Source organism: Chelmon rostratus, chromosome 4 (assembly GCF_017976325.1).
Source record: "Chelmon rostratus isolate fCheRos1 chromosome 4, fCheRos1.pri, whole genome shotgun sequence".
Taxonomy (NCBI): domain Eukaryota; kingdom Metazoa; phylum Chordata; class Actinopteri; order Chaetodontiformes; family Chaetodontidae; genus Chelmon; species Chelmon rostratus.
Genome location: NC_055661.1, coordinates 28450847 through 28477204, shown reverse-complemented (window position 1 = coordinate 28477204; position 26358 = coordinate 28450847). Strand labels below are relative to the sequence as shown.

Sequence of the window (26358 nt, the reverse complement as noted above, 5' to 3'; positions counted from 1 at the left end):
TTCTGTCACACGTGAGCCATTTACTTTGAGAATAAAGTGAAAAAACACGTCGAACCCACTTCTCATGTGTTAAAGTCTCTCGGAGGAGACGGACAACGGAAATGAGCCGCGGCCGGCGGAGCTGTAGGATGAACGAGGCGTGTCCTGCTTGCTAATGGGGGCGTGAGTTATTCTTCATATGTGACCTGGTGTTCAGAGTTTATCCAGTCCGTCTGCAGACGCATCAACTGTAAGTTAGCAGCTGTTTCTCTCTGTTAATTTAGTAAATGCTTTAAAAAAAGAGCTGCGTAGCTAAGGCTAAGTGCTATCTTAGCTAACGCTAAGTGCTAGCTTAGCTGTTGGTGCGAAGTTAACGGTCACAGCCTGCAGCGATTTCACGTGTGATCTGAAATATTTTTCTCCACAGCCAGTTTCAGGCACTTTGCTGGACTTCTGTGTCACTATGGCCCAGTCTCTTCTCGACGCCATGCCCGCAGCCTCCACAGGGACCGTGGTGGTCTCAGATCACCTGAATTTCTGGGGAGGGAAGCGAGTGAAACCCAGACAGGAGCTAAACGCAGAGCCCGTGTTTGAACCTGCGACTGGTAAATACTGCAAACTGAAGTCTGGTTCATCAGTTAAAGCTTCATTTCTGAACTCTTAGTGAAGACATGGAGACGTTAAAGCCCCGTCCAAAGGTTTGTGGGTTAGGGGTGCGTCTGTGCAGCGGGGTCATGAGGACGCGCTGTTATGTAACTGAAACTCCACCTTATTTCTTCCTCTTTGGTGGATGGCTCAATTTCGGTATTTTTAAGTTAAGTGAAAGTTAAAGGGAAGATTTTAAAACGTTTTCCTGTTACATTTGTTAAACTGATGTGATAGTAGTCTTTAAAGTAGTAATTAAACTTCTGATGAAATCTTCTATTAATAAAACAGGGCAAAAAGAAACAAGCCCTTCACACTAAATAGGACATTTTTTCTTTTTTTGAAGTATCGATACTTTCATCAACCTGAACAGTAATAACTGATGAGTTTTGTGTTGAGCCGCTCTGTAACCCGTCGCTCTCGCTCCTGCAGGCCGAGTCCTGTGCCAGATGTTTCCCTGCGGCTCTGAGGAGGTGGACGAGGCCATGCAGAGCGCCCACAGCGCCTACCTGACGTGGAGCAAGATGGCAGGCATGGAGAGGGCTCGGGTGATGCTGGAGGCCGCCCGCATCATCAGGGTGAGATGGTGGAGCCGTTGTGTCAGGACCGTCTGCATAACTGAGGACTGGCCAGGCTCATTTCAGTGTTGCACAACATAGATTGGAGCTGACCGTTGCAGTAAGACACTGGTTACTCATTAAAAGCACAAACATGCCCCCTCCCTCCACTGCTGGCCTACATTTGCACAAAATAAACCTTTTGTGTGTCTGTGTTGCCTCTTTTATGTCATGCGGGTGAGGATTTTAACCTCAATCTGTCACTGTCATTGCATAATCTGAAAGATTTACACATATAACGACCACAGAGCGTCATTTTAAATGCATCTGGCAAAGTTTTACGACTGCAACCTTTTTTCTGTTATTCCACTAAAAAACAGGAAAGAAAGGAGAAGCTTGCAAAGCTGGAAGTCATCAACAACGGCAAGTCCATCACTGAAGCGCTGGCGGATATTGATTCGGCCTGGCAGTGCATTGAGTACTACGCTGGCCTGGCCGGTACGCTCGCAGGTGAGTGCACCAACACGTTTGCTGCTGTCAGCACAGCGTGACGTTAAAGCGTGTTTTAAAGTTGTGCTGTGTTTCGCCCGTCGAAGGCCAGCACATCCAGCTTCCCGGCGGAGCGTTTGCTTACACCAGGAGGGAGGCCCTCGGTGTGTGCGTGGGGATCGGTGCATGGAATTACCCCTTCCAGATCGCCACCTGCAAGTCTGCCCCTGCTCTGGCGTGTGGTGGGTTTTTAACAGTGTTTATTTCCACATTATTATAATAATATTATCTTTCTGCCTGTTTGTCCAGCAGTCGTGTGTCTCTTCACTCATAATCGGCTGTGCAGACTGTAACTTGCAGTGTTACGCGGTTGCGTTTAGGGAATGCGATGGTGTTTAAGCCCTCTCCAATGACTCCTGTGACTGCCGTCATCCTGGCTGAGATTTACAAAGAGGCGGGGGCCCCCGACGGGCTCTTCTGTGTGGTGCAGGGTGGAGCAGAGACCGGCACTTTGCTCTGCCATCACCCGATGGTTGCCAAGGTCTCTTTCACCGGCAGTGTGCCAACAGGCAAAAAGGTACAAAGTCCAGTACAATAATTTAATGTCAGAAATCTTAACTGAGAAAACAAGAGTGATGTAGAAGCCCAGACGACCATCACAACATCCCAACTGACCCCTGAACAAGATCATCCTCTTTAAAGATCATGTCAGTGTTTTTGCATGTTTAAGTCAACTTGGAAAGACGTTAAAGTTGCAGAGTGAGCCAGCTTTCATCATGACTGCTTTCATTACAGCTCCTTTGTCATTGTGTGCTGATGCAGATGTGAGATTAGCTTAATTTGAAAAGTTTGCACAAAGTAATCCAACAGTTGATGCTGCTGTTGATGATGCATGATATGTGAATTGATGGATGGAAACCAGTTGGAGGTCTGCAAAGTAGGAAAGACCCATTCAGAGTATAAAAAATGGTGGTGCTTGAAAATGTATGGCAGTATTATTAAGCGATCTTTTAAAACATGTGAAACACTTTCTTGAACGGCTTTTTTTTGTACTGTGTGCTCTCGTTGCTCTCAGGTCATGGAAATGTCTGCAAAGGGCGTGAAACAGGTGACTCTGGAGCTCGGAGGGAAATCCCCCCTCCTTATCTTCAAAGACTGTGACTTGGAGAACGCCGTGAGGGGAGCGCTCATGGCCAACTTCCTGACACAGGGACAGGTGAGACGGTCGCATCGTTTATGCTGATGACCCAGCGTGTACTTTGTGAGCTCTGACAGGCTCAAATTTGTCTTTGCGTCGTAAAGGTTTGCTGCAACGGGACCAGAGTTTATGTGCAAAAAGAGATCCTGCCCCAGTTCTTGGAAGAGGTGGTGAAGAGGACGAAGGCCATCCCCGTGGGTGACCCTCTGCTGGAGGGCACCCGAATGGGAGCGTTGATCAGCAAACCGCAACTGGAGAAAGTGTTGGGATTTGTCAACCAGGCCAAGAAGCAGGTGTGTTTCTAACCGTTGAATCATCAGATGAGAGGAAGCTTTAATGGTCCCTGCAGGAGAATTGAGCAGCTGTGGAGACGCATTTATCTGAGAATTAATCAGCTGTGATCGCGCCTGCGGTACTTTCACCGCACCTCAAAGCAGTTACATGAAATATTAGTGGTTCTCATAATCGTTTGATGAATATGTCTGTTTCCAGGGAGCCAGAGTGCTTTGTGGAGGAGAGCCTTTTGTCCCCAGTGACCCCAAATTGAAAGCGGGCTACTTTATGTCACCCTGTGTGCTTGGTAAGTCTCTACAGTGTCTTTATTTTTTGTAGCACTCATGTGCACCCACTCCAGCTGCTGTGGATGTTCCATCACTTTATCTATAGACTGTCTGCGCCACGTGTTAATCCAGTCCTTTCTCCCGGCACAGATAACTGCAGAGATGACATGACCTGCGTGAAGGAGGAGATCTTCGGCCCAGTCATGTCTGTGCTGCCTTTCGACACAGAGGAAGAGGCGGTCCAGAGGGCCAACAACACCACCTTTGGATTGGCCTCTGGAGTCTTCACCAGGTCAGCAGAGGACACACAAACACACTCGAGTCTTTCATCACTCAGCAGGCTGTCGCAGCCGCTGATTCACACTGCTGACGGCTCGCTCTTGAAGATAATGAGGTTACTGCATTCCATTGGCTGCGTTCAGGGTTTCCACAAAGCAGCCAATAACAAATCAGCAATGACAAAGTGGAATTCATTGTGCAGTAGTAATCTCTTCAGCTGGAGGACGGATGTATTTTAACTGTGTGAACAAGTGTGACTTCTTTTGTGCTCAAATCCTGAAATGTGCCTGCAGGGACATTTCTCGAGCCCATCGTGTGGCTGCAAACCTGGAGGCAGGGAACTGCTTCATCAACAACTACAACATCAGCCCTGTGGAAGTGCCGTTTGGAGGATACAAGAACTCAGGTGGGATGTTTTACTGTTAAAATGCTCAGATTTACCACTTTTGTCACTGTAAATGCCACAGAGCGTTTACGTGATCTCTGCTGTGCTTCACCAGGCTTTGGCAGAGAGAACGGCCAGGTGACAATCGAGTACTACTCCCAGCTGAAGACGGTGGTTGTGGAAATGGGCGACGTCGACAGCCTCTTCTAAACTCGCCAAGTTAACACGGCTGTGAACTGTGAACAGACGTCTCCCTTCAGTCGCCTGCTCGCTACCAGACCTGAGTACAGTTAGCTCTCTATTCTCTGCACTGTGTCTGCGTCACACCTGCGCACTCTGAGAGGCAGTCAGCTTCTCACCTGCTCACAACTCTACACTTTCTTTACCCAACAAGTGAACCCACTTGAGCAAGTACATCATTACAAACCCTGCTTATTACATTTTGTTTGTGTGTGTGTGTGTCTCTTAATTAGAGATTCAGTGAGTGAACTGTGAATCAGCATTAGAAGAAAATAACTAACACAGTTTGGTGTCAGATTTTTGTACTGAAAGCTTTACTGTTGACAGCTAACACCTTTCTATTGAAATAAAGTGCTTTAGTTTCTGGTTTCTTGTTGCTTCTTAATGAAAGCGAGTGATGGGCGGGGCATTCTAGATATTAATTATTACTTATTTGACAACAAGCATTTGACAAACACATAAGTAGTAACCATGTATAATATTCACTGATTTATATTATGCAAACAATAGCTGGCCATCTTCATATTCACTTCTGTCAATAACTGATAGTGAACATGCAGTGAAGCCAAGTATTGCTTAACAGCAGTTCTTACTGGTCCTGATTTATTTTATAAACAATGAAGTGTAAGTACCTGCACTGATATATTAGTATTTATCACTATTCACACACTGTTTCCACGCATCTGCAATCACCAAACATAAGCACAAATAGTTTTTTTTTCTCAAATGTTGAATCAGTGGTCATGCTCAGCATTTATTCATTTATTCTGGAATAATTTATTTAAACATCTGTGTTCTTCAAATGAAAATATTCATCAATATTGATCCTGATATCAGCTGATATTGGGCATGATTTTGGCAATGAATCCTGTTTTGCTGTACTTTTGTCAAGGCCAACTATTTCCTGCAAGCTGTCAATACTGTCAACAGACGATTGATGCGCATATGCGTCATTTTATATAGTGAGTTTATTGTTTTGATTGCATTTTCTAACTATTTGTATATTACCATGTAGTATATTTAAAAAAACAAAACAAAACAATAGAGCACGGATTTCTTAACGAGTTCGGACATGCTTTTATTTTGACGATGTGAACCGGAAGTGCTTCTGTCTTGACTGATTTGGTTTTCCATCGTTAGCTAGCTTGCAGTTCAACAATGCAGGTATTGTTATTTTAAAGCCCATGTATTTACTGTACAGTTTTAACTTTGTTCGATCATCCACTGGTATTTTCATTAACTTTGCACTTATATCTACACGGTGCTTCCGGTCTCCTTATTTTGTCGGGCTAGCAGTAGCTAACGTCAGCTTGCTAAAGTAGCTAACGCTAACAGCTAACCAGCGTTTAGCTTGCTCGGTTGATATAATAGTGAATGTAAAGTTGATGTGCCGACCTTGTTTTGGGTGAATTTTTGTTTATCAGACAGAGTTTTTTTTCTTTTGTGTCTTACAGCAACGTGAAGAGAAGCAGTTAGAGGCGTCGGTGGAGTCTCTCATTTCTCGGGTAGCACACGTCAAAAACGCTCTTCACAGTTTTATTTATAAGCTGGAAAACGAATACGAAAGATTGACATGGTGAGTAAAACAAAGAGTAATGGTAAGCTAAAGAGTAATAGAGTTCATGTCTTGCCGTATTTGAATAATCGTCCCTTAAACACGGTCAGTTTGTTGTTATAGCATCATAGCTAACAGTGCTAAAGAGCCATTTTTACATTCTGTGGGTCACCTGTCTCTGGGTGACAGATGTCTAGTCTGTGTCCTCAAATTGTCAAGTAAAAACTGACTTGTGTTAAATTAAAGAAACAACATCTGAGTCTAGTGTGGGTTTTACATCCGTCTTTATGATGGAGGGTGTTGGAGGTGCGTCCTCCACATCTGTCAGCTTTACAGATTGTTTAACTTTATTACCAAATGAATATGTTGGCACTGACATGAACAGTCAAACAATGAGGTGAAGCAGCTTCACATGTGTGACAGCAGATGTTCGGATCAGAGCTTCAAAGATGTTCTTTGTGTTTTTTCCTCTCAGTCGCTGTGACGTGTGTTTGTGTCCTTCAGGCCTTCTGTTTTGGACAACTTCGCTCTCCTGTCTGGTCAGCTGAACACTATCAATAAACTACTCAAGAACGAGAAGACGCCGTCCTTTCGCAACCAGGTTATAATACCGCTGCTTCTGTCTCCAGACCGAGACGAGGATTTAGCAGTGAGTATCAGAGCTGCTGACCGACACATCTGCTCCTCGGAGGCATTTTTTAAGCATTAACCATTAACTTTCTCTGCTTGTTCCACAGAAACTCACAGAGCAGCGTGTCCCAGTGTTCAGCCATGAGATCGTGCCAGACTACCTGCGGACCAAGCCCGATCCGGAGGTGGAGGAGCAGGAGAAACAGCTGAGTGCAGAGGCAGCACGAATCGGCCCAGAGGTGGCGCAGGTCGGTTAATTATAGGCCAGACAGAGTGCATTGCTCTCTTACTCGTACACAAAAGTATTCAGCAGTTTTGCAGTGCTGAGATGTAAAGTAGTCGTTTACCTTCCGTTTCATCAAGCTGTAGAATATTTGCGTTTGTTCAACCCCCTTGTTTATACTTTTATCAACAGAAACAGATCCAGACGTTGAACAAACTGTGTTCCAATCTGCTAGAGAAGCTGAACAATCCTCGTGACGACAGGGATGCAGAGAGCGCAGGTACGCTGCACCGTCCAGGTGATTTATCTCAAACCGATCTCTACATTTAAACATCTCGACTCTTACGAGTTTTTCTTTTTCCAGCAATACGGCAGAACAAACCGTCTTTCAACCCTGCCGACACAAACGCTTTGGTCGGAGCCGTCGCGTTTGGAAAGGGGCTTTCCAAATGTAGGCCTCCAGGTCCGGTTGCCCCTGGACACCCAGGACAAGGGCCCATGATGAGTGGAGGTCCAACCTTACAGCAGGTCACCATTGGCGGTGGTTCGGGCCAGCAGGCAGGTATGGGAGGACCTGTGGCTCCACAGCAGCAAGGGCAGCCAGGTAGGAGACCTGGAGAGCTGGGTTAGTATTTCACCTCATTATCATTACCTCATCACTCACTACATACTTCAACCTTTTCACATCTTTTAAACTACAGTTATTGGAGACTGAGTAACAGCCGAGCAGAGGAAGAATATGATTGTTGGATCAGTTAGGGTTAGGGTCCGTGTTTATGTGACTTCCTGTATAAAGTGATGATGCTGCTGTCTGACTTGACCTCTGCTTTCTGGTCACCCTCGTCTTCATCACCAATTATTTCAAGGAGCTCTTCACTAAGTTGTGTGCACAAACAAAGTGACTCTTTATATGTGCTGAGCTCTGCAGATTTAGACACGTCACACATTGTAACCGAGCATTGATGTCAAGTACGACCTCCTGTTCTTCTGTTAGATACAGTTAGATCCCACCCTGAACTTTTCTTCACATGTCACTCACATATTGTACTTGAGCTTGTTGCTGCTAATACTCTGTTGTTAGTAGCTGATTCCTGTTCTGTTCCTGAGCAGCTCAGATAATCTTTATTTATGCATATTTAGTGATATTTTTCTCTCCATGTTTTTCTTTCTCAGGAAAAATGCCAAGCAGCATCAAGACAAACATCAAATCCGCGTCCGGTTCAATGCATCCTTACAACCGATGAGCCGCTTCTGTCTTATTTCCTCATCAGACATTTGTTACACATCAGAGATTCACCGACAGCAGCGGCGGCAAACACAAAACATCCTTCCAACCTTTATTATTTTCGTGGAATTGGGCAGCTTCTGTGAAGTCTGTACTCTGCTCCTCTACAGCTGTTTCACTGACATTAATTTAAATGATCTCAAACATAAATATTGAATCATCAGGTTACATATTTTTATTTTTTATACAAAATCTGAGCCTCTGTGTTTGAGCCACTAGGTGGCAGTATGTCATCATTTCTGGGACTGTAACGGCTTGTATTTTGAAGTGCGCTCTGACTTTTTCAATAAAAGATGTGTTGAGAGGACGATTTCGTCGTGTAATAAATGTGTTTTTATTTGCCGTTAAATGTAATGAAGATTCAATTTGTCTTCACATTTTCAAACTTATTTTTTGAACTCTTCTTTAAATCTAAATGTAAGCTGTCCTGATGGAATGGGTGAATTTCTTGCAGTCATGTGGTCGCACAGTTCTCCTGTCAGAACAGGAAGCTGCTGTAATTGAACGTCACTCGTGTCATGACTCTGACGGGACAGAAGTCACCAAATGACCATCCCAACATGTCCGACATGCACCATGAACCGTCGGCCTCAGTATTTCTGCCGGTTTCTTCTTCTCTTTGCCCATTTCGCTGCATTTCCAAAGGTGAGAGTAATGAGGGTGGACGTTGCTCTGTGTGGCCTGATAATGTCAAAGTGTTTAAGGGGGCAAATGAGGAAGTATCGGTGGTGACGTGCGCGGGGGGCCTCTCTCCACGCCGGCCCTCTCTGTCCACTCCAATCCGCGTCCGGCTGCACAGCACAGTGGCCCTGCTGCTGTCACAGCATGCAGGCCCGTGGCTGACCTACATACACCCTCTGTCCCCCAACAGGCGGACGTCTCGCTGCGTCAGCCGCGGCTCGCGGACGCTCTGCTGAGACAGCTCAAAGCTGCACAAGGTCACACTTTGGTCCACAATGAGCTCGAAATTATAAACAAAGAGCTAACAGGCAACATCCTGCAAACCTCAGATTATTACTGCTACTAACACACTGTGTGTTTGATGTACATTTGACCATTTTCAAAGAGCAGGAGTGATTTTCTAACTTTACAGGCAGTCAGTTGTTTCCATTAATTTCAATACACCAAAAATAAGCTTGGAGGCTCGACTGCAGCCCATCAGAGTGATCATACCTGGATTTGTTCCGCTGCACTGCTTTGTTGAGGTAATATAATAATCATGATAATCATAATGACATCAAGCAGCTCTGATGCTGCTTTCAAGTTGATTTTCACAACATATTGAAATGAATGGGAACTGGCTGCTCCCGCATTTCTAAATGAGAATATAGAAAAACTATCGTGGCTTTATTAGCTGACATTCAGAGTGTGAAGGAGGTGTTTCGCTGTAAACGGCCTCTAAAAACGACCAGATGTAATTTAGTGATTCTTCAGCTCACGTGACGACACTCTGACGATGTTTTCCGAATTATTTGACTCTTTTATTAGACGAATAACTGACATTTCATTGACATGTTAATGTTTCCGTTCAAAACAAACAATATACAGTAATGGTAGCTGTGGCTGTAACATATAGAAATGAATGGTGCATTCTGGGTGTGACTGAGTTTAAAGCTGCCACGGTTTGTGCATTTCTTTTAGTCATGGTGCAGTTTAAATATTAGACATCTTCACAGAGGGAAAAGCACAGGTGTGAATAAAATGAGTGACGGCTGGATTCCATTTAGCTGCTTCAGTTTCAGGCCGCTTGCATTTTTTCAAGTCAAAGCTAACTGGGACCCCTGAACAGAGCAGAGCCGTCATTAATGTCATCAGTAACACCTGTGGAAGCTGAGCCTGGTGTTTTGGAGCTTGGTGTTGTACCTGAAGTGATCATGAAAAAGGACCAATCACGTTGTTGTGATGTCATAGTTTACAACTCAGGAAAAATAAAAATAAAAGTGAACCTTTTTACCATGTGCTTTAAAATTGTGAAAAGGTCTATTTTAACCCACTGTGACCTTTTCCTGTTACCTCAATGAACCAAACTGCCATAAAAAATTAATAAAAAATAAACTGAAAATAATAAAGAAGAGAAGTCAAACTATTAGTCAACAGAATAAGAAAAAAATCTACCTGGAACACAAACTTCAGCCTCCTGGCTGAAAGTCCTGCATGTTGTTGTTTTCTGAGGCCTCGAATGAACTTTTATGTTTTTATGTGATCAAATCTGATAGTGAAACAGCATCTGTTTGTGTCTATAAATGTACGTCAGTGGCTTCAGATTAATGTGAATGTGATTATTATCACTGAAATTGTGTTAAATAAATCGCCATCTTTCACGTCTTCAGAGTTCCCGCTTTACCGATCGTTGATTAAGAAGTGAAGGTGAAAAAGCACGTGCTTCACCTGTTCCTCGGAGAAGCGGGCAGTGATTTAAATTGCGCTTCCTGTAGATCACACACAGTAACGTCACACCATCGCTGCTGTCACAGCCTCGTCTGAGCCTCTGTTAGGTCTCCCGCATCATGCAATTAGAATATTAATGAACTTCTTGTCATAAAACTAGCATGTTGAGAGGCAAAACACAGCAACTCGCCTGCAACATGTAGGCCTGCACAGTCTGACTTTCAGCTTTCCATGCAAATGATTATACCACCGAGTTTCTAATAGATAGAGGAGAAAACAGCATGAATTAACTCTGTTACAGCTCAGAAAGCAAACACAGTGAATGCACTCGTGCTAGTCCAGGCTAGCTGATGAGATGAGAAGCTAAATTCACCGCTTTCTCATCATCTCAGTGATTGAATGAGGCCTCATTCTAGTGGAATATCAATAATTTGACATGATTCCTTAAAATCGTGTGTTTACATGTATTTAATGAAAGGATAGTGAATTAGTTTAATTCATTCATTATTTAGTAGGCCGAGGCTATTAGAGACCACATGTTCTGAGCCTGTTAGCTCATAGCTGCTGTATCTACATGTGTTCAGGTTTTATGTCTGTCTTCACACCCCCTGATCAGCTTCCCTGTCTGCATGCTCAGTGCTGCCCGCCTGAGAAAGACCCCCCCTGCAGGCGCCCGGACCATGAGGGGTCAGCAGTGTTTCACTGTTGGCACGACAACAGGCCCGATGTGTGAAAACAGGTTTCTTAAACCGCCTTGTTTTCACTAGTAATTTGGATTTTAATTTGAATTCATAAATCGTGTGTGTGTGTGTGTGTGTGACAGGGAGATGGTCTAGTCACACCCACAGCTCATCCAGGCTGAGTCTGAGCCTCGCTGTACATTCAGGATAATGGGAAAACTCAATATGACAGCTGCCTCCTAAATTACAATATACAGTACATAGCAGAGTACACAGAGCAGGGGGAACTGGGCAGTTTTTCCACCTGACGTAAATCCATCCTGACAACATAATCAGCATTGCTATCTTACGAAAAGACAGGATTTCCCTCTAAAGCGACACGCTGCAGTGACCGAATGTGTCGAATGACTTCACGTCCAGAAACGCAGGGAAACATTTACGGAAACACGAAACTCAAAACAAATTAGCTCGCAGCCGCGTGAGAGTCGACGTGAATGATCCCACTGTTGTTGCTGGAGGTGGGTGCGATAATTATTGCAACAGCAGAGCATCTGAACGTCCTCAATCATCGGCGCGAAATGGCTTTTTGTTTGTCTCGTCTTTGATTCATGTTTTGCAGAGATAACTTTCTGGTTTGTTTAATAAGAGCGTCTCCTGGCACGGTTTTAAAGGCTTGTTCCTCTGTAATTGAAGGACATGATAAGGTCCATATCTGCTCATTATGGAAGCTTTAGGCAAATATAAAGAAACAGTTAACAGCCTTAAACTCCCACACCCCAAACGCTCAAATCTACTGCAGATTCTGATTCAAATATTCCACGGTTGAAGTAACTTGAAAGGCTTCGATGACGCACACTGATCTGTGAAATCTTTTCCAAATGTCTTCTTTATGAAAGTTGGGATCAGAGGAATTCATTAGAGATCTGTGGGTGGCATCGGCGGTACGAGACTGAAGCTTTCCAGCGGCGGAGTCTTTGCCAAACTGAACTGCTTCCAAATCTGAAATCTGCAACGCTGACTGGAACATCCCCACAATCGTTAATTACTTGACCCTATTGCTGCAGAACCTTCTTCTTTGCAGTCATTTTGGGATCCGCGTGTTTCATCTGATTAATGCAGAAGGTTTCCTTGAGACAAAGCCTCTCCATTATGTCGTGCCCTCAGACCTCAGACCTTCATCGTCTGCTTCAGTAGCCCTTCCCTCAGGCACATGTGTGCAGCCTTGGAGTGTGTGTGTGTGTGTGTGTGTGTGTCGCGCTGGCAGGCGTTGACATAACTGACGCACATTATGCAGCGTGTATGAGGCCAGCCTTTTTATGAGCCTTGTTATTGTCATTGATATAATGTGAGCCCTGGGCCCTGCTGTACGTGCCACATGCACTGTGGTCTGGTTGAGGATGATTGATATGAAACTCCACCGATGAGAAGGTTCAGATGTAAGAAACCGACGAGGAAAGACAAGGAAAGATGAGCTTTTTCTTCTCTCACATCAGTGTGTGTGAGACGTTTGATGTCCGCTCCAGCAGAAAACATGAACGGCCGTTTTTAACGGCACCACAGCAGCCGCAACGCACCAGGGGGAGACTGAGTGGGGGGCTCCCATCAACTGTACGTTTACTGCCCATTTTATAAAGCCCGTGAAGGCCGGGGGCTTGTGGGAAATGGTGTTTGTTAAAGGCAGATAAGAACATAAATACTGAATAATTAAAAATATTAAAAACTGCTGTATTAAAACATGAAGTCACATGACACACTGATGAGTCAGATTGAGCTTCGGGGCTGCAGTTTGAGTTATTATCAGTGTGTTTAACGTGTTTAAGAGGCTCAGATTTAACGGAGGACTACACCATAATGAGCACTGAAACGTGAATCCAACACTTTGGTTGAAAAGTGTTTCTGAAGAGAAGCTAAAAACTACATTTGACCTGGTTATTTCCTTTCTTATGAGGTTTCTCCTTTGAATGATTGTCTGAGTTATTGATGACACACGTCGCTGTTTATCTGGTATCAGTTCCACCTTAAATTCTGGGATTCTGAATGAGGTTTTCTGATCTCTGAAACAGAGCCTGGAAGTTTCAGCCTCACTTTGTCTCTGTGTTAAAACTGGATTTTGATACGGAGCCTCTCTGTCAGGCAGCGCCATCTAAAGGTCGGCCATTTGAACCTATATTGTGGTTTTGTGAACGGAGGGGTGGGGTGGGGGGGGGTGAAGGTGTGAGGTAAATCAGGAAAGATTACGACCGTGAAGAAAATGATGTCCAGACTGTGACGGGAAGGCACCCAATGAGAGAGGTTACCTCTGAAATCACTTCCTGATAATCAATACGTGGATGACACACGGCGGTGGTCACGATTTTACATCATCAGAGGATTCCCCCAAACTTTCCAATCAAAGACGTTTCTGACCAGAAGGCAACTTCGACTGTTTGATTATTATTACTGTTATTATTGATTGTTCATTTCACTGTTCCATTATATTTATAGCAAAGTACAAGTACAAATGAAGCCTTCTGTTAGCATTAGCATAGCATTCCAGTGGATGATGATACACCAAATTAAACTTATTCATACATTTATTAGATAATTTTAATATGTATGAACTTATTTATTTCTTACCTGAAACAATAACATTTTAAGATATTTATTGTGTGTAATGCATCAGAATAAACCACAGGGGTAACATGTAAACTCCTCTTCATGTCCTCAGGGGCAGCGATGGCCCTGCTGGACCAGCAGTGAACCAGCAAGGATAAAACCCGGACCCTCGGACCGAAGCAGCTGAATCCAGCCGTCATTCATGTTATCTCTCACGTCTGAGCAGTTCCTGCTGCGACGAGTCAAATGTTATGTGAACTTGGTGCACGTCAGTGTGGCTGAAAGGTTTCCAGCTGTTGTTTCAGCTTCATTAAAAAAAAAAAAAAACTTCTTCTAAACACATAATTAAACACTCACAGAAACACAGATCCACAATATTTTAAAAAACACCCATCCTTCAACCAGCTGAAGCCGCCCGCTTCAAACCGAGACGGCAAGCCAGGTTTTGACTTGCAAATCATCAGATCAGTGATTTCCGGGGACGGTTTGGATCTGAACATTAACATCTGCCCGCATTTCTTCCAAAACTGATATTTAGGAGTTTGAACTATACCAAGCTCTCAAGTCTGGCCTGCAGGTGACAGATAACATTGTGGTTTTTAAAGGGTTAAATCTCATTGATTACCCTTCACGTGTTTCAGCTGAGCTTTTTGTTAATGGGTAAAAGACCTCAGAAAGTCCTGATGCCTGTGATTGGATCTGCATCTGTTCGCTGTGTAACGTGGATCATGATCAGCGCGGCCTCGTTGAAAAGCCACACGGCGTCGGTCACGGTGCAGCATGTTATGCAGCGTTTGTTAAAGGAATCAGAAATTGTAAAGAACGCGCACTGATCTCACTCAGAATGGGATTTACACCTTTTCACCGTGTAATGACTGAATCAGCCTCACAATGGCTTTTGGTTTGCAGGAGCACATGAATAAATTAAACACGTCCAGCACTTCTTGCCTTTCATTCCTCAAACAGTGGCTAAAAGGAGCCCTTTGATAGAAACAAGGAGGCTTCTCCATGTAATTACACTTGATCATGTTTGCATATGTCACTCCCACAGTCTCTGTCACGCTCTCTGGTTTTGGACGCTCCTGGGAACCTCTTCCTAATCCACAAGTTAACGTTTCAGCCCCTTCCTCCTGCTTTCTCTCACCCAGGGACAGAAATCGGAGGAGCCGAATCAGACTTCCCGTCTGGTTTATCTGGAGGAGAGAGATAAGTGTGGATTCCGCCTCTTTCAGGGAACGCACATTAACTATGCCTGGGAGGGAGCGCCGGGTGTGGGGAAGAAAGAGGGAGGCGGGAGGAGGAGGGGGTGGCGTCTGTCTGCCGGGAGCACACAGCTTTCACTCACTTCAGAAACTGTGAAAATGTCCCCTTCACACCCTCGGTAGCTCGGCCGAGCTCCGGCGTTGCGTTGGCGGTGATAAAATGCCTGCGTGCTGCAGAATCGTTGGAAGTGAGACGTGCGATGTTATCCAGAGGTGTCGGACTGACAAGTCCACAACGTGTAAACTTGTATCCTACAGTGACTCCTGACCCTGACCCTGTTACAGAAGTCTGGAGGAGAAACCACGCAGAAACAAGTCTGACATGAAAAATGACAAAACTGCGGTTTATGCAACAAAAGAAACTATTTATTTGGGATACGCATTGCCAGTACAAATTAAGAGACCATAAAACCTACACCTTTCAGCTATTTTTCTCCACAGAAAACAGGTTTTGAATTGGAATTAAAAAGACAATAGTTTTCCATTTGATACCTTTTTACATACGCAGAGATCTTAAAAGTTAAAACCTGTCAAGAAAAAGGCTCCACGATTTCACTCTGAAATCCTTATAAAAAAGAAGTTAACATTCAAAACACTGCAGTACGTTATTTTATTGAAGAACAAAAAGACATGCAACAAATAAAACATTTTATGTTTTACAAATTGTTCATTTTTCTTTTCATGTCTCTTTTCCTTTTATATTCAAAAACTAAAAAGCATCATTACATGAAGCTTCGATAATATTTGACAGGCAATGTGAAAAGTAGAGTTAAGCCTTCGTTTGAGGGGTGCAAAAACAATCCTCGTGTTCGCCTTGCATGGCCGGTGCTGTCAGTTCACTCCAATGACTTCAGAAGACACGACTGAGGCAGGTTCTGTGCATCACTTCAGCGGCGCTCGGCCCCTCGACGGTAATGCTGAGCAGGCGAGTCGAGGACGAGCCGCCATCCAAACCAGTTTGTTTGGCGGAATGGTGCCGGGGTCGACCTCCGGACCGCAGCTCTGAAACGTCCACGGCTTCGTACGTGTGCAATAAATACAAACTGACTCATCTGCTGGAAAAGACCTGCGGGTTTCAGGCTGGATTGTGACCGGTTGGGATCTCGGGGGTTGAATTTTGTTTTCTGGAAGGGTTCGGTTAAGCCTGACACAATGCTAGAGGGCGATGTTAACGCTAACTTTTCACGTCACCTTCATTCGGACAGCAGCCATCTGGGCTTGTTTCGGCGGTCTGAGTACAAAATAAAATCCAAATCCATCGGGCTGCGTGAGAACGGCTACTGTCCAAACTCAAAGATGCAAAAAAGAGTAAAGGTGCATATCTACATACTGTATATAGAGCATTCTTGGGCTAGTTCACATATAATGGTAGCATAAAAAAAGAAAGTCCTGCAAAGCAAAATCATATCAAATGAAAACAACAACAAAAAAATGAGATATTCACAAAATGGAGACATAAAAATATATCCAAACATTATCTGGATTTGTGTGCCATCAGGGTATTTGTTTCCACTTTGATTTCTATAAACACGACTGTATTCCAACTGCATTTTTTGGCTTTGAATACAGAGCACTAGCGCACGATGAGATGCTCACTAGTACCGTAGATAATAAAATCCTACGAAAAGAGGAAAAAGAAAGCGTCGATAAAGCTGATCCCAACGTCCAGGATAAAAATTCTGCCATTTTTTTTGGTATCAAAGTATGTAAATGCTGATATCTCATGAGGACTACTGTAACCATGTATACATGTCAGACCACATACTTTACTGTACACACAACAAATCTCATTTCACATTTTGGATTGGTTTGCATTGATGGATCAGTGTCGCTTTAAAACGAATCAAAACGTGAATGGACTCTTGAATGGTGAAAACACGAACGCTGCAGTTTCCTTTTTAGATATTCTCACTAATGTGATCAGAGAGCGGGCGTGACGGGACGAGCGTCCTCGGCGCTGAGCGCTCACGGCGCCATGTTTCCGTCTCGGTCCCGAGCGTGCGACGGGATATTCTGAGGACACCGAGTTGTAAAACACGTGGAGGAATTCTGATCACCTTGAGAATCATTTAATTCGAGCAAACACAGAAATCTGTGCTCAAAATGTCCCGTCGTGTCTCAGGATCTGGACACAAATCTAACCCCATTAATGAAGACACGTGAAGTGTTCGATCCCAACGACACGGCGCCTTAAAACCAGAGCGATAATTTCTGTTGTGGGTTTGGTTACCAGCAGTATTTGGTTGATGTCGATCTCACGGATGCACACTGATGATGTCTGTTAATGTACTGTATGTACTCTCTCTTTCTTCCATATATGACTTCTATAGTTAAATCTTTAAGTTTCCTCTCTACTCTTTTCTCTCCGACATTTACAAATGTCGCCCTTTGAGTTCGATCGTTAGGTGTTTTTGTGCTTTAATACATATTGACGTGCCGTAATTGCTGCTGATGTTGACATCGATTTAGAGTTTCGGGTCAATTTTTCTTTGAATATTGTGGATGCGGCCAGCGTGCATGACAGAAGTCCGGCGCTCACTTTGTTAATTGCTTGCGTGAAAATGGTGAATTCTTTGCATTATCGTACTGCGTTGGAGCAGAAAACCTACGACTCTGGCAATAAAATATAAAATGCCTTGCATGTCCTTGTCTGTTGTAGAAGTTCTGAGTACAAACTATATAAATCGAGGCTGAATACTTGGATATTACCTGACTAATATGACTGGACTAACATAATAATACTTCACAAAGTATGGCATGAAACATGTAAAGACATAAAAACGTGTAATGTAACATTATCAAAATTCACCTCCAGGGTTGAACTTTGGCACTATAGATGAGCAAAATGTGTGAACACAGTGATAAAGACAGAGGCGTAATGACGGGGCATGGTGCGGCGTACAGAAAAAAAGTCCAATAATTATAAAAATTTGTAAAACCGAAGCGTCTGAAATGTCGTTTTCTCTGTTGTTGTTTCGAATAGAGGTAGCGTGAAAGAATTTCAATTTACAAGACGAGGGGCATGATGCTGCTAACTGTGTGCCTACTGTGAGGATATAATATGTTGTAAAGAGAAATACAAAGAGGCAACATGGACATCAAGTGGAAACTGTACAAACTGTGAAGTGTGGATGTGAGTCCCCTACGCAGGCTGCTAACGGTGCTGCCGTGGTCCAGACGGGAAAAGTGAAAGATTTGTCCATAACGGTGAAAATGTCGTCCCAGACCCCAACCGTGCGACCGCGTACAGTCCGTCATGTCACGTCCAGTCCAGATGGGTTTGAGTTTTGGGAGATATGGCCAGGGGTGCGGCGGCGGCGGTGGAGGAAGTGGGGACGCAGAGGACGGAGGAGGATCAGTTGGAGGTGTCAGAGTGAACGCTTCCGGGTCCTTCTGTGGGTGAAGTCACTGACGAGGGGGTCGGAGCGTCCTGCCAGCCGCCGTTTGCCTGAGAGGAAAGAAGAGAGGGACAGTCAGCGGCGTCAGACACAGCGAGGTGCGGCGAACGGACGTCCCGGGGGCGAGGCGGTGAGTGAATACAGTGTGGAATGCTGGGACGCTGCGAGCGCTGCAGCCTGAAGCCAAACCGCTTCCCGGATTGGAGGAAAAAGATAAAAATTCCAATTTCAGAATAAGACGGAAAAATTTCAACTGAGCAGAAACGGAGTGAACTCCAGTCCTCATCACGCGCTCGACACTCAAATTCATACAGAAAAGTCAAGCCGCGCCAGATTTCATCTCGAAATAAACGCCCGTCGCTGTCGTTTTAAATGATCTGAATCATGTATGTAAATTGTACGAAAACACCTCAAACAAAACAAGCAGAATCAACCTCACGTGCACTAATTATGATGCTGACAGCGGGAATTAACATACAATACGAGGCACAGAGGGCCGTTCCACGAGCACAGACAGGCCCACTAAAGCTTTTCGGATATTAATAGTAAATGTAAAGGCATCAGAGAAGCTGGGAACGCTCCTCGACAGCCTTTCATTTCACAGCCCACAGTTGTTTATGGCGTGTCAGCAGTGGAGGGTCAGACTGGAGAACGTCCGACTTTGGTGACGCTCCGCCCGTTTCTAAACTGTAATAACGGCTGTAATCATCCACAGCACGCATTATGTGTCCGCTCGGCCATTATCCAACCGACTGTTTCAGATGGGATGTTTCCTTCAACTCTCATCATTTGCGCCAGTCTTCATTCAGAAAATCTGTCCTCAGACGTCTGGGAAACAGGGTGCACATGTAAAACAACACATACGTGACATAATTTCTGATGTAAAGCTGGTTTTTGATTGATTTTTCATTTTAAAACAAAAAAGAAAAGAAAAAAAATGTTTAAAATGCAGCATTTCTGCAGAATAATCCCTCTGAAGCTCCTCTGCTCTGAATGCCGGGACCTAAAACTAAAGGTCAGGAAGGCCTGACGACAATGCAGCGTGAAACATTACAAGACTAACGAGTGTGACAGAAAACACCACAATTTGGAAAAATATATCAAACACAACTGAGAAGCCAGTGAAGAGCCAGAAGTCCAGACTTACGAGCCTCGGCTACATAAATCACAGGCAAACAGGCTGGCAGACGGAGATCCTGCTCTTACATTATGCATTGCAGGGCTTCTTTACAGGGTATAAAAGTGAATAACACAGCATATTGTGGCAGTGTAAGATGTGGTAGAGCAAGCAGGCGTCCAAGGAGAACCGCATCCGTGAGGTCAAAGGACTGAGAAAGAACAGGGCCTGAATACGTTAGCGGCCTCTCAGGGTTAGCACAGCTGGCTGCGGGATGCGCTCGGAGCGGCCGCGAAGCCGATTTGAATACACATACATGTTTTTATGCGGGAGACATTTCATCTGATTATCATATGGCCACTGAGGCACGACGACGACAGCGGAGGAACCCAGCCGCGGCTGTGACCGTCCTCGTCCTCTCAGCGCGGCTCGCTGTCAGGGCCATTAGTGTGGCAGGAACATGATCTGAGCAATGCGCTTGGATTGCTGTCCCAAGTCCACACTCTGCTCTCCTTGTGTCTGTCTTATCGATTTTCCCCTTTACGACACGGCTTGTCGCTGTGAATTTCCCTACTGTTTGCAGCCGCCAGCGAGCAAACCCCCAACCCCACCCCTCCCTCCTCCACAACCCCCACTTCTATCCCCGAACTCTGCTGCAAAATAAGACAAACACGAGGAGAACGCACCCCCGTGGCACATGAGGAGCTGTTTCAGGCGGCGCGAGGTTTTATTTTTAGCGGGGGCGGCGGCGTTGTCTTCTGGGAGGCTTTAATGGGAGCTTCTGGCCTCTGGGCGGCTAATCACGGGTCAGGTGGTCAGAGGGATTTGAAGCCCGGCGCAGGAGGCGTCACCTGGTCGTACGTGGCTGCAGGTGCTGCTCCGGACCTGATCCAACATGACAGGCTCAGACGGCGGCTCGGCGTGTGCGAGGCCGGCCCCGCGCCCGCGTACGCCGGGCAGCACGCTGCCCATGGCGCGAGCGATACAGGAGCAATCAACTAGGTGACCGTGGAGCAGAGACAAGTCCTGCTAAGTGGCATTCTGAGCCCTATGGCTTTGAAATAATTGGTAGGGAGAGAAAGAAAAAAAGAATCCTTACATTGATGCCCTGCGGACTGTACATCTGGTTGGCTGTGAGTCCTTCACTGTATCCGCCTGTCTGACTGATAACATGGCGAAGGGTATCCACCTGAAACATTCAGAAAGAACAAACAAAGCAAGGTCAGAGTCGACACGAGAGAAGCGCAGGAGACAAGAAGACAAGAGAGACGACAAGAGAACACTGCTGCAGCATATCCAAGGTCCAATCACACAAAGAGGAAACTTAGCTACAACCTTTGCTTTTCGCTCGCTGAAACAAAAACTATTCAGGTGGCGAGCACACTGTGATGAATCGTCTGCCCTTGAGACTGTGAAGACGCTCCACAGCGGAGCCTGCAGAGCAGACAGACATCTTGACTTGTCACAACAGGAGAAGCACAGATATGACTAATAACATTAATGACGGCTCTGTTCCATTTAGGTCCAAGTAAGCTTGTGGTTTTCAAACTGGTGGTTTAGCTCCCTTTGAGGGACGAAGCAGTCCTGCAGGGGGGGGTGGGGTTGGGTGCTGGGGTGAAAATATATAGTGAAAATGAAGCTGTTTCATGTGGGAACAATAAACAAACAGCGGTGCTTTCATGCTAACAAGGCTTGCAATGTTTAGGTTCGCATAACGAAGTAAAATTCACTCGTCAAGCAAATGTGTCGGTCAAAGGCGAAATCAAGCAAACGCTAATGTTGTATTCGTGCGATGCTGTTGTCAGAATGGGAAAAAAGAAAACCTCAATTATCCTGAACTGGCAGCACTGTTCCAAGATGGCTACCGCTATTGTTAGCCTCACAGTCACAGCAAATTCAGTAAACAGCTTGAATTAGATGGATTAATGTGTTAATGCTGATTGAAGAGTTATGATGTTACTTAAATACGACATTATTCCAATTAATGCTAATAGTTACACCTGTGCATGACAAGTGAACATGTCTGCTGTGAGGTCTGCTGGGAAGTGAGGTGGGCCTGCCTCTGTATTATCTGCTGCACTGCTCGCGGCCCTACCTGTGACTGCACGTTGGCTCCCACCTGAGCCCCCTGGTACGAGTCCCCATTGAGAGACTGCACGCTCATGAACAAGTCCCCGGAGTTTGACATGTTAAAAGAGCCAGCAGAACCTGAAAGGAGAGAGGGAGCAGTCGAATCACAGAGAGACAGAGAGCAAGCGGGCTAAGCAAGTAGGCCGGTCCAGGCAGCAGCCTGGAGGGGCACCATGCAGGGGTTAGCTAGCAGCCAGACCGGCTCTGGGTGAGAAGAACAGAGCCAAGAGGAAACTAATGCACACATGAGGACAGAGGAGGTACAGCTGGAACCCGACACAAGAGGCGTTTGAGTCAGGCAGGAGTTTTAACCTCCAAACAGAGAAATAAGCAAGTAAGTTAGTGCTCTTAAAGGGTTAATCAGGGCTAAGCTACAACCAGGAAAAATGAAGAGAAAAGCAGCCTAAATGTCCCTCCCTGCTGTCCAACCCAAGGTCACGTTATCAGCATCATTTCATTTCAGTTAAATACACAAGTAGCGTTTGGCCGAGCTTAGGACAAGCACTAGATGCAGAGGGAAGCTAACAGAGCTGGCTAACAGAGCTAACTGCTAGCCTAGCTCTGTCGAATGTGACCAAAGGCACCTTCCAACAAAACCTGCAGGACTTCTGAATTTATTCGATGACCACAAAGCAGTTAGGACGCTGTGCAAAACATGAATAAACCAGAATGTGATAATTTACTCAAAGATAATATATTTAATGTTTGATTTTTGTAAATATCTGCTTATTCTGAATTTGATGCAGCGACATGTTTCAAACAGCAGCGACTGAAGACTGGGAAAGATGTGGAACGCTCCAAAAACACCTGTTTGGATCGTTCCACAGGTAAACAGGTTGATTGGCAACAGGTGATAGTATCATGATTGAAAGGCTCAGTGGTTCACAGCGAGGATGGAGCGAGGTTCAACACTTTGTGAACACATGATTGGACAAAGGAGATTAATACCTGGCCTCAGGAACACTTCAGGAAACTGATGTCAGGTAACTCAGTTAGTTAATGACTGATTCTGCTTTTATTTATGTTTCACAGCGTCCAGACTTTTTTGGAATCAGGTTTGTACAACTACAACATATAAATAAATCAGCTTTGCAGTGGTTTGAGTGCATATTTTTTCACTTTTTAAGGAGCTAGCAAGTTGTTTGCATCTGCTTCCCATTACTTGTTCTATGCTGTGCTAAACATGTTTCCCATTCTGACTCCTGGTGAAATGGCAAACACACAGATTTCTAGAAATAACGAACCGCAGCTTCACAGGATAAGGCTAGCATTATTCTCCGTTTTTAAATCGTCAACAAGTCTCATAAAAAGATCAAAATTAGTAATAACTTATTTTATCTTTCAGTGCTTTGACCTCCCTGCTCCGTATGTCCGTATGTGATGTTGACTCAATGCAAACATCAGTGGCCATGTTCTCTGTAACGAGGCAACGTGTCAGCCAGAGCATCAGTGAGGCTCGCTGATGAGCTTTTAATCGTTTCTGGACAACAGTGGAGCTCTATGGCACAGAGGAAGAGGATCTATCAGGTTTTATTTGTTACTGGAGTCAATTCAGCATTGGGTTTGTCTTTTTTATGTGATTTGTTGACAATAAGAAAGAAGCACAGAATATCACCGGACGTATCCTTTGAATGTCAGTCCAGCAGAACATGATGAGTTAAACAGTCATACATGAAGAACATGATTAATTGAGATGAAGACAAAAGGACAGTAAGCATAGGGAGACTTGGCATGGGGCTCAGGTTGGCTAATCACTGACATAGCTTTGCTCTAGAGTGGTAGCTGTACTTGTCAAGGGGAACCGTTTGACCTGTTCAAAATAGTTGTAGTAATGGTGCATTACCAGGTGATAGACATGTTCCTCGTACAAGAACCGCCTTTTTATGAGCCCTAACCCTTTCATTCCCCTACGAAACCACCAGCACCAGCATTGAAATAGCCTCAGACTGTAACTGCTGCTTAGTTGGAGTAATGCACAGAGAGGAGGTACACGTCTAATAGCTGAGCAGAGCCAGGGACTTCCTGTCTCACCTGCAGAGTTTGGAGTTGAGGGTGAATTTGCTTGGCTTCCATGTGAGGATGCATTAGCCGCATTCACGGCAGTTCTCGCAGCGTACATGTTGGCTTCTTCTTGGAACTTACCAATGTTTTTCTTGTATCTGATTCTTTTATTCCCAAACCAGTTGGAAACCTGAGCAGACAAACAAGAGAACGTAGTTTAATTCTCCACATTCGAGGGCAAGCATTCAGAGACATCGGGGCAGGACTTCACGGCACGTGTAACCCTGCAGAGAGCCTCTGTCAGAGGTAGGGGCTACGTCGACTGGTGCTGTGAATCCGCATTAGTGCCAGAATGGAATGATTGCCAATAACAGTCTCATTATGTCACCGTGACTGCAGCTATCATCAGAACTCACGCAAGCACCAATCAGTCAACATCCGCTAACACCCATTACTGCTAATGGACTCCCAGATGAAGCCAGGGGGGTAATCCCAGCGCTAATGATAAACAACATTAAAATGAAAACCAAATCAATCCTGCAAAGTTTCCAATACACAGAGTAGGTAAACATTCTCCTTTATTATGGCCAAGAAACGGAAACTCTACAAATCATTCAGCCGCTGAGCAGCTCCCACAATCAGGTCCAGATGCATCCTCAAATCACTCGGTATAAATTAATGAAACCAATTGAGAAAACAATCCATTCCCAAATGATGGATTCAAAACACAAACTGCTGTTTACCTTGGCGTTGTCATTGCTTTCCTTATTATCAATTCTCACAGAATTGAAACAACTTGAGCGCTAGAAAGCAAAGAAAAAACAAGGCGCCTAAATATTTGAGTCTCTTTGCTCGTCAGCAGCATCGGCACAAACGTCTCACGTTACTTTAAGATTTATAACGAATCATCTCCGCTCTGCACATGCCTCGAATTACTGCAGTGCTAATTTCAGACGCTAACGGTCTTGCTAATTACGTCCATATACTGTTGGGCCGATTATTATTTTTCCAAATGAATTAACCTATTGATGTTTTTATTAATCAGTTAATACTGTTGTCATTTTTTTTGACTTTGTGTGAAAATATGAAACAAAGAAAATGAAAGAATCATCTTTTTTAATGATCAATTATCAGAACAGGTGGTTAAATTTAGATCCACTGTGTTCATTTTTGTGTCACACGTCACAGAAATACTTTCACCAACTCTGGATTTTTGTACATTTTGTGCATTTTAAGAAAACTTATTCGACTATACGAAGAAGTGTGACAGCACTGCTGTCTCCAGCTTGTGTTACTTCAATAGAAACAAACAGTCATTGGTCAAAAATAGCTTTGTCTGGTTTGAATTACAAGACAACAAACTTATGACATGGCATATTTATACTTTGAGTCCTTTGTTGTCTCAATGAAAGGTACTGCTAAAAGATTAGAGGAGCTGTCTGTACTCATGACAGTCAAAAACTTATTGTTCGGTTACTTGCCAAGACGCTCACAGCTGCTTCACATTAGAAACCATCTCTGTCTCTCTGCTCTGTGTACAGTGGCTTTCCTACAGGTGGGGTGGGGTGGCGTTGATCTGCGGTGTACCTGGGCAACTGTGATGGCGCACTTCTTTGCCAGCTCTTCTTTAGCCTCCTCGCTGGGGTAAGGGTTACTGAGGTGTGAGTAGAAGTACTCGTTCAGGATCTCTGTTGCCTGCTTGTTGAAGTTTCGTCTTTTCCGTCTGCAAAAAGAGCATCGAAAGTGAAAAGAGGAACAGATCCGGTTCGCGTCACTAATAACAGCACGGAGTGGGTATCTGTGTGCACTGCTGTCCAACAGTGTCAAAAACAGAAGTGATGAAAATGTGCCTTTGCAGATTAAAGCGCAGCTTGTTTCTACCCAGGCTGTAACTGATTCTGTGTAAGTCACTGACTCCAGAACACATTTTATTCCCTTTTGCATCAACATAGTCGTGTCCTCTAAGATTGCAACACTAAAGTTTGATTGATCCACAAAGTTTGATTCATCTTTGTGGCTTTAAAGCTGCAGTCAGCAGTTTATTTTTACCGACATCGGGCAAAAATCCCATAATCACCTTTCAGCAGATTCATACTCGAGTGGTCTGAGAGAGAACTAGACTTCTGCACCTCATCATGGATTTTTTTTAGGTGGTAATGGGAGACTTTGGCCAGTCACAGTCGTTACAGAGAACGTGTTCCTATTGGCTGCTCTATAAATGCAGATGCACGTCCCTTCAGATGGTGAAAGCATGGTCTTACACAGCTAGACCTGTCTCCACCCTCCATGTAGCGCTGTTCAGTGGTGGAAAAACCTGCAAAAAATCCTACAAATTGTGATAAATTTCCAGTTACTCCTTTGCCTACAACAGCAAATAGTACAAAACATGCGTATGAATGCGTCGTGGCTGCACTTTGGGCTCATTATGTTGGTTGCCATGGCGAGAGGTTCAGCTGTTTCCTGCTGCAGCTTTAATCCAGGCTCCAAAAATGACATTTTGGTAGTTTGGCTGTTTTAAACATTTAAATTCTTGTTGTTGCAAACCACTAAAACCAATCATCTAAACTCTGTTTCTAATAACTCTGGCTTAGTATTCACGATGTCAGCTTGATAGTATCTTGGTCTTCATGTTATGTGGTCTCTGCAGGTCTCCCTGGTGTTGCTCTGGATGAACATTACTTGCCTTGTGAAAACCTCTGCCACAGTAGAAACTTTCAATTTAGCTGCAGTTTTGCTTCGAGACACTTTGTCAGGACTCTAGA

At 44.5% G+C, this 26358-nt stretch overlaps 3 protein-coding genes across 5 annotated transcripts in view; 2 read left to right on the top strand and 1 right to left on the bottom strand.

The window, feature by feature from the left end:
* The first annotated feature begins 144 nt into the window (after nucleotides 1-144).
* On the top strand, nucleotides 145-4699 carry aldh9a1a.1 (aldehyde dehydrogenase 9 family, member A1a, tandem duplicate 1). Its single transcript, XM_041935408.1, has 12 exons — nucleotides 145-229; nucleotides 407-584; nucleotides 1057-1202; nucleotides 1562-1691; nucleotides 1778-1912; nucleotides 2051-2247; nucleotides 2746-2886; nucleotides 2973-3161; nucleotides 3361-3448; nucleotides 3579-3720; nucleotides 4001-4113; nucleotides 4208-4699. Exons 2-12 carry the CDS (start codon nucleotides 443-445, stop codon nucleotides 4300-4302), a joined length of 1518 nt encoding a protein of 505 aa, XP_041791342.1. The 5' UTR covers nucleotides 145-229; nucleotides 407-442; the 3' UTR covers nucleotides 4303-4699.
* A 730-nt stretch (nucleotides 4700-5429) lies between these two features.
* med8 (mediator complex subunit 8) lies at nucleotides 5430-8335 on the top strand. Of its 2 annotated transcripts, none has more exons than XM_041935846.1 (7): nucleotides 5430-5496; nucleotides 5787-5908; nucleotides 6392-6536; nucleotides 6625-6765; nucleotides 6933-7020; nucleotides 7105-7344; nucleotides 7914-8335. In XM_041935846.1, exons 1-7 carry the CDS (start codon nucleotides 5491-5493, stop codon nucleotides 7982-7984), a joined length of 813 nt encoding a protein of 270 aa, XP_041791780.1. In that variant the 5' UTR covers nucleotides 5430-5490; the 3' UTR covers nucleotides 7985-8335. The 2 variants fall into 2 exon arrangements, with proteins under 2 accessions (XP_041791780.1, XP_041791779.1); XM_041935845.1 differs by having other exon boundaries at nucleotides 7105-7365.
* A 7211-nt stretch (nucleotides 8336-15546) lies between these two features.
* The window catches only part of LOC121605024 (pre-B-cell leukemia transcription factor 1), a 57443-nt gene continuing 46631 nt past the window's right edge, over nucleotides 15547-26358 (bottom strand). Inside the window, exons 5-9 of one of the 2 annotated variants that reach the window (XM_041934746.1) lie at nucleotides 25184-25319; nucleotides 23627-23786; nucleotides 21561-21673; nucleotides 20565-20654; nucleotides 15547-18398 (exon numbers count right to left, since the gene is read on the bottom strand). In XM_041934746.1, coding sequence (XP_041790680.1) covers nucleotides 18306-18398; nucleotides 20565-20654; nucleotides 21561-21673; nucleotides 23627-23786; nucleotides 25184-25319 — 592 coding nt within the window. In that variant the 3' untranslated portion in view covers nucleotides 15547-18305. The remainder of the gene's footprint in view (nucleotides 18399-20564; nucleotides 20655-21560; nucleotides 21674-23626; nucleotides 23787-25183; nucleotides 25320-26358) is intronic. The other variant, XM_041934745.1, reaches the window with a different exon arrangement.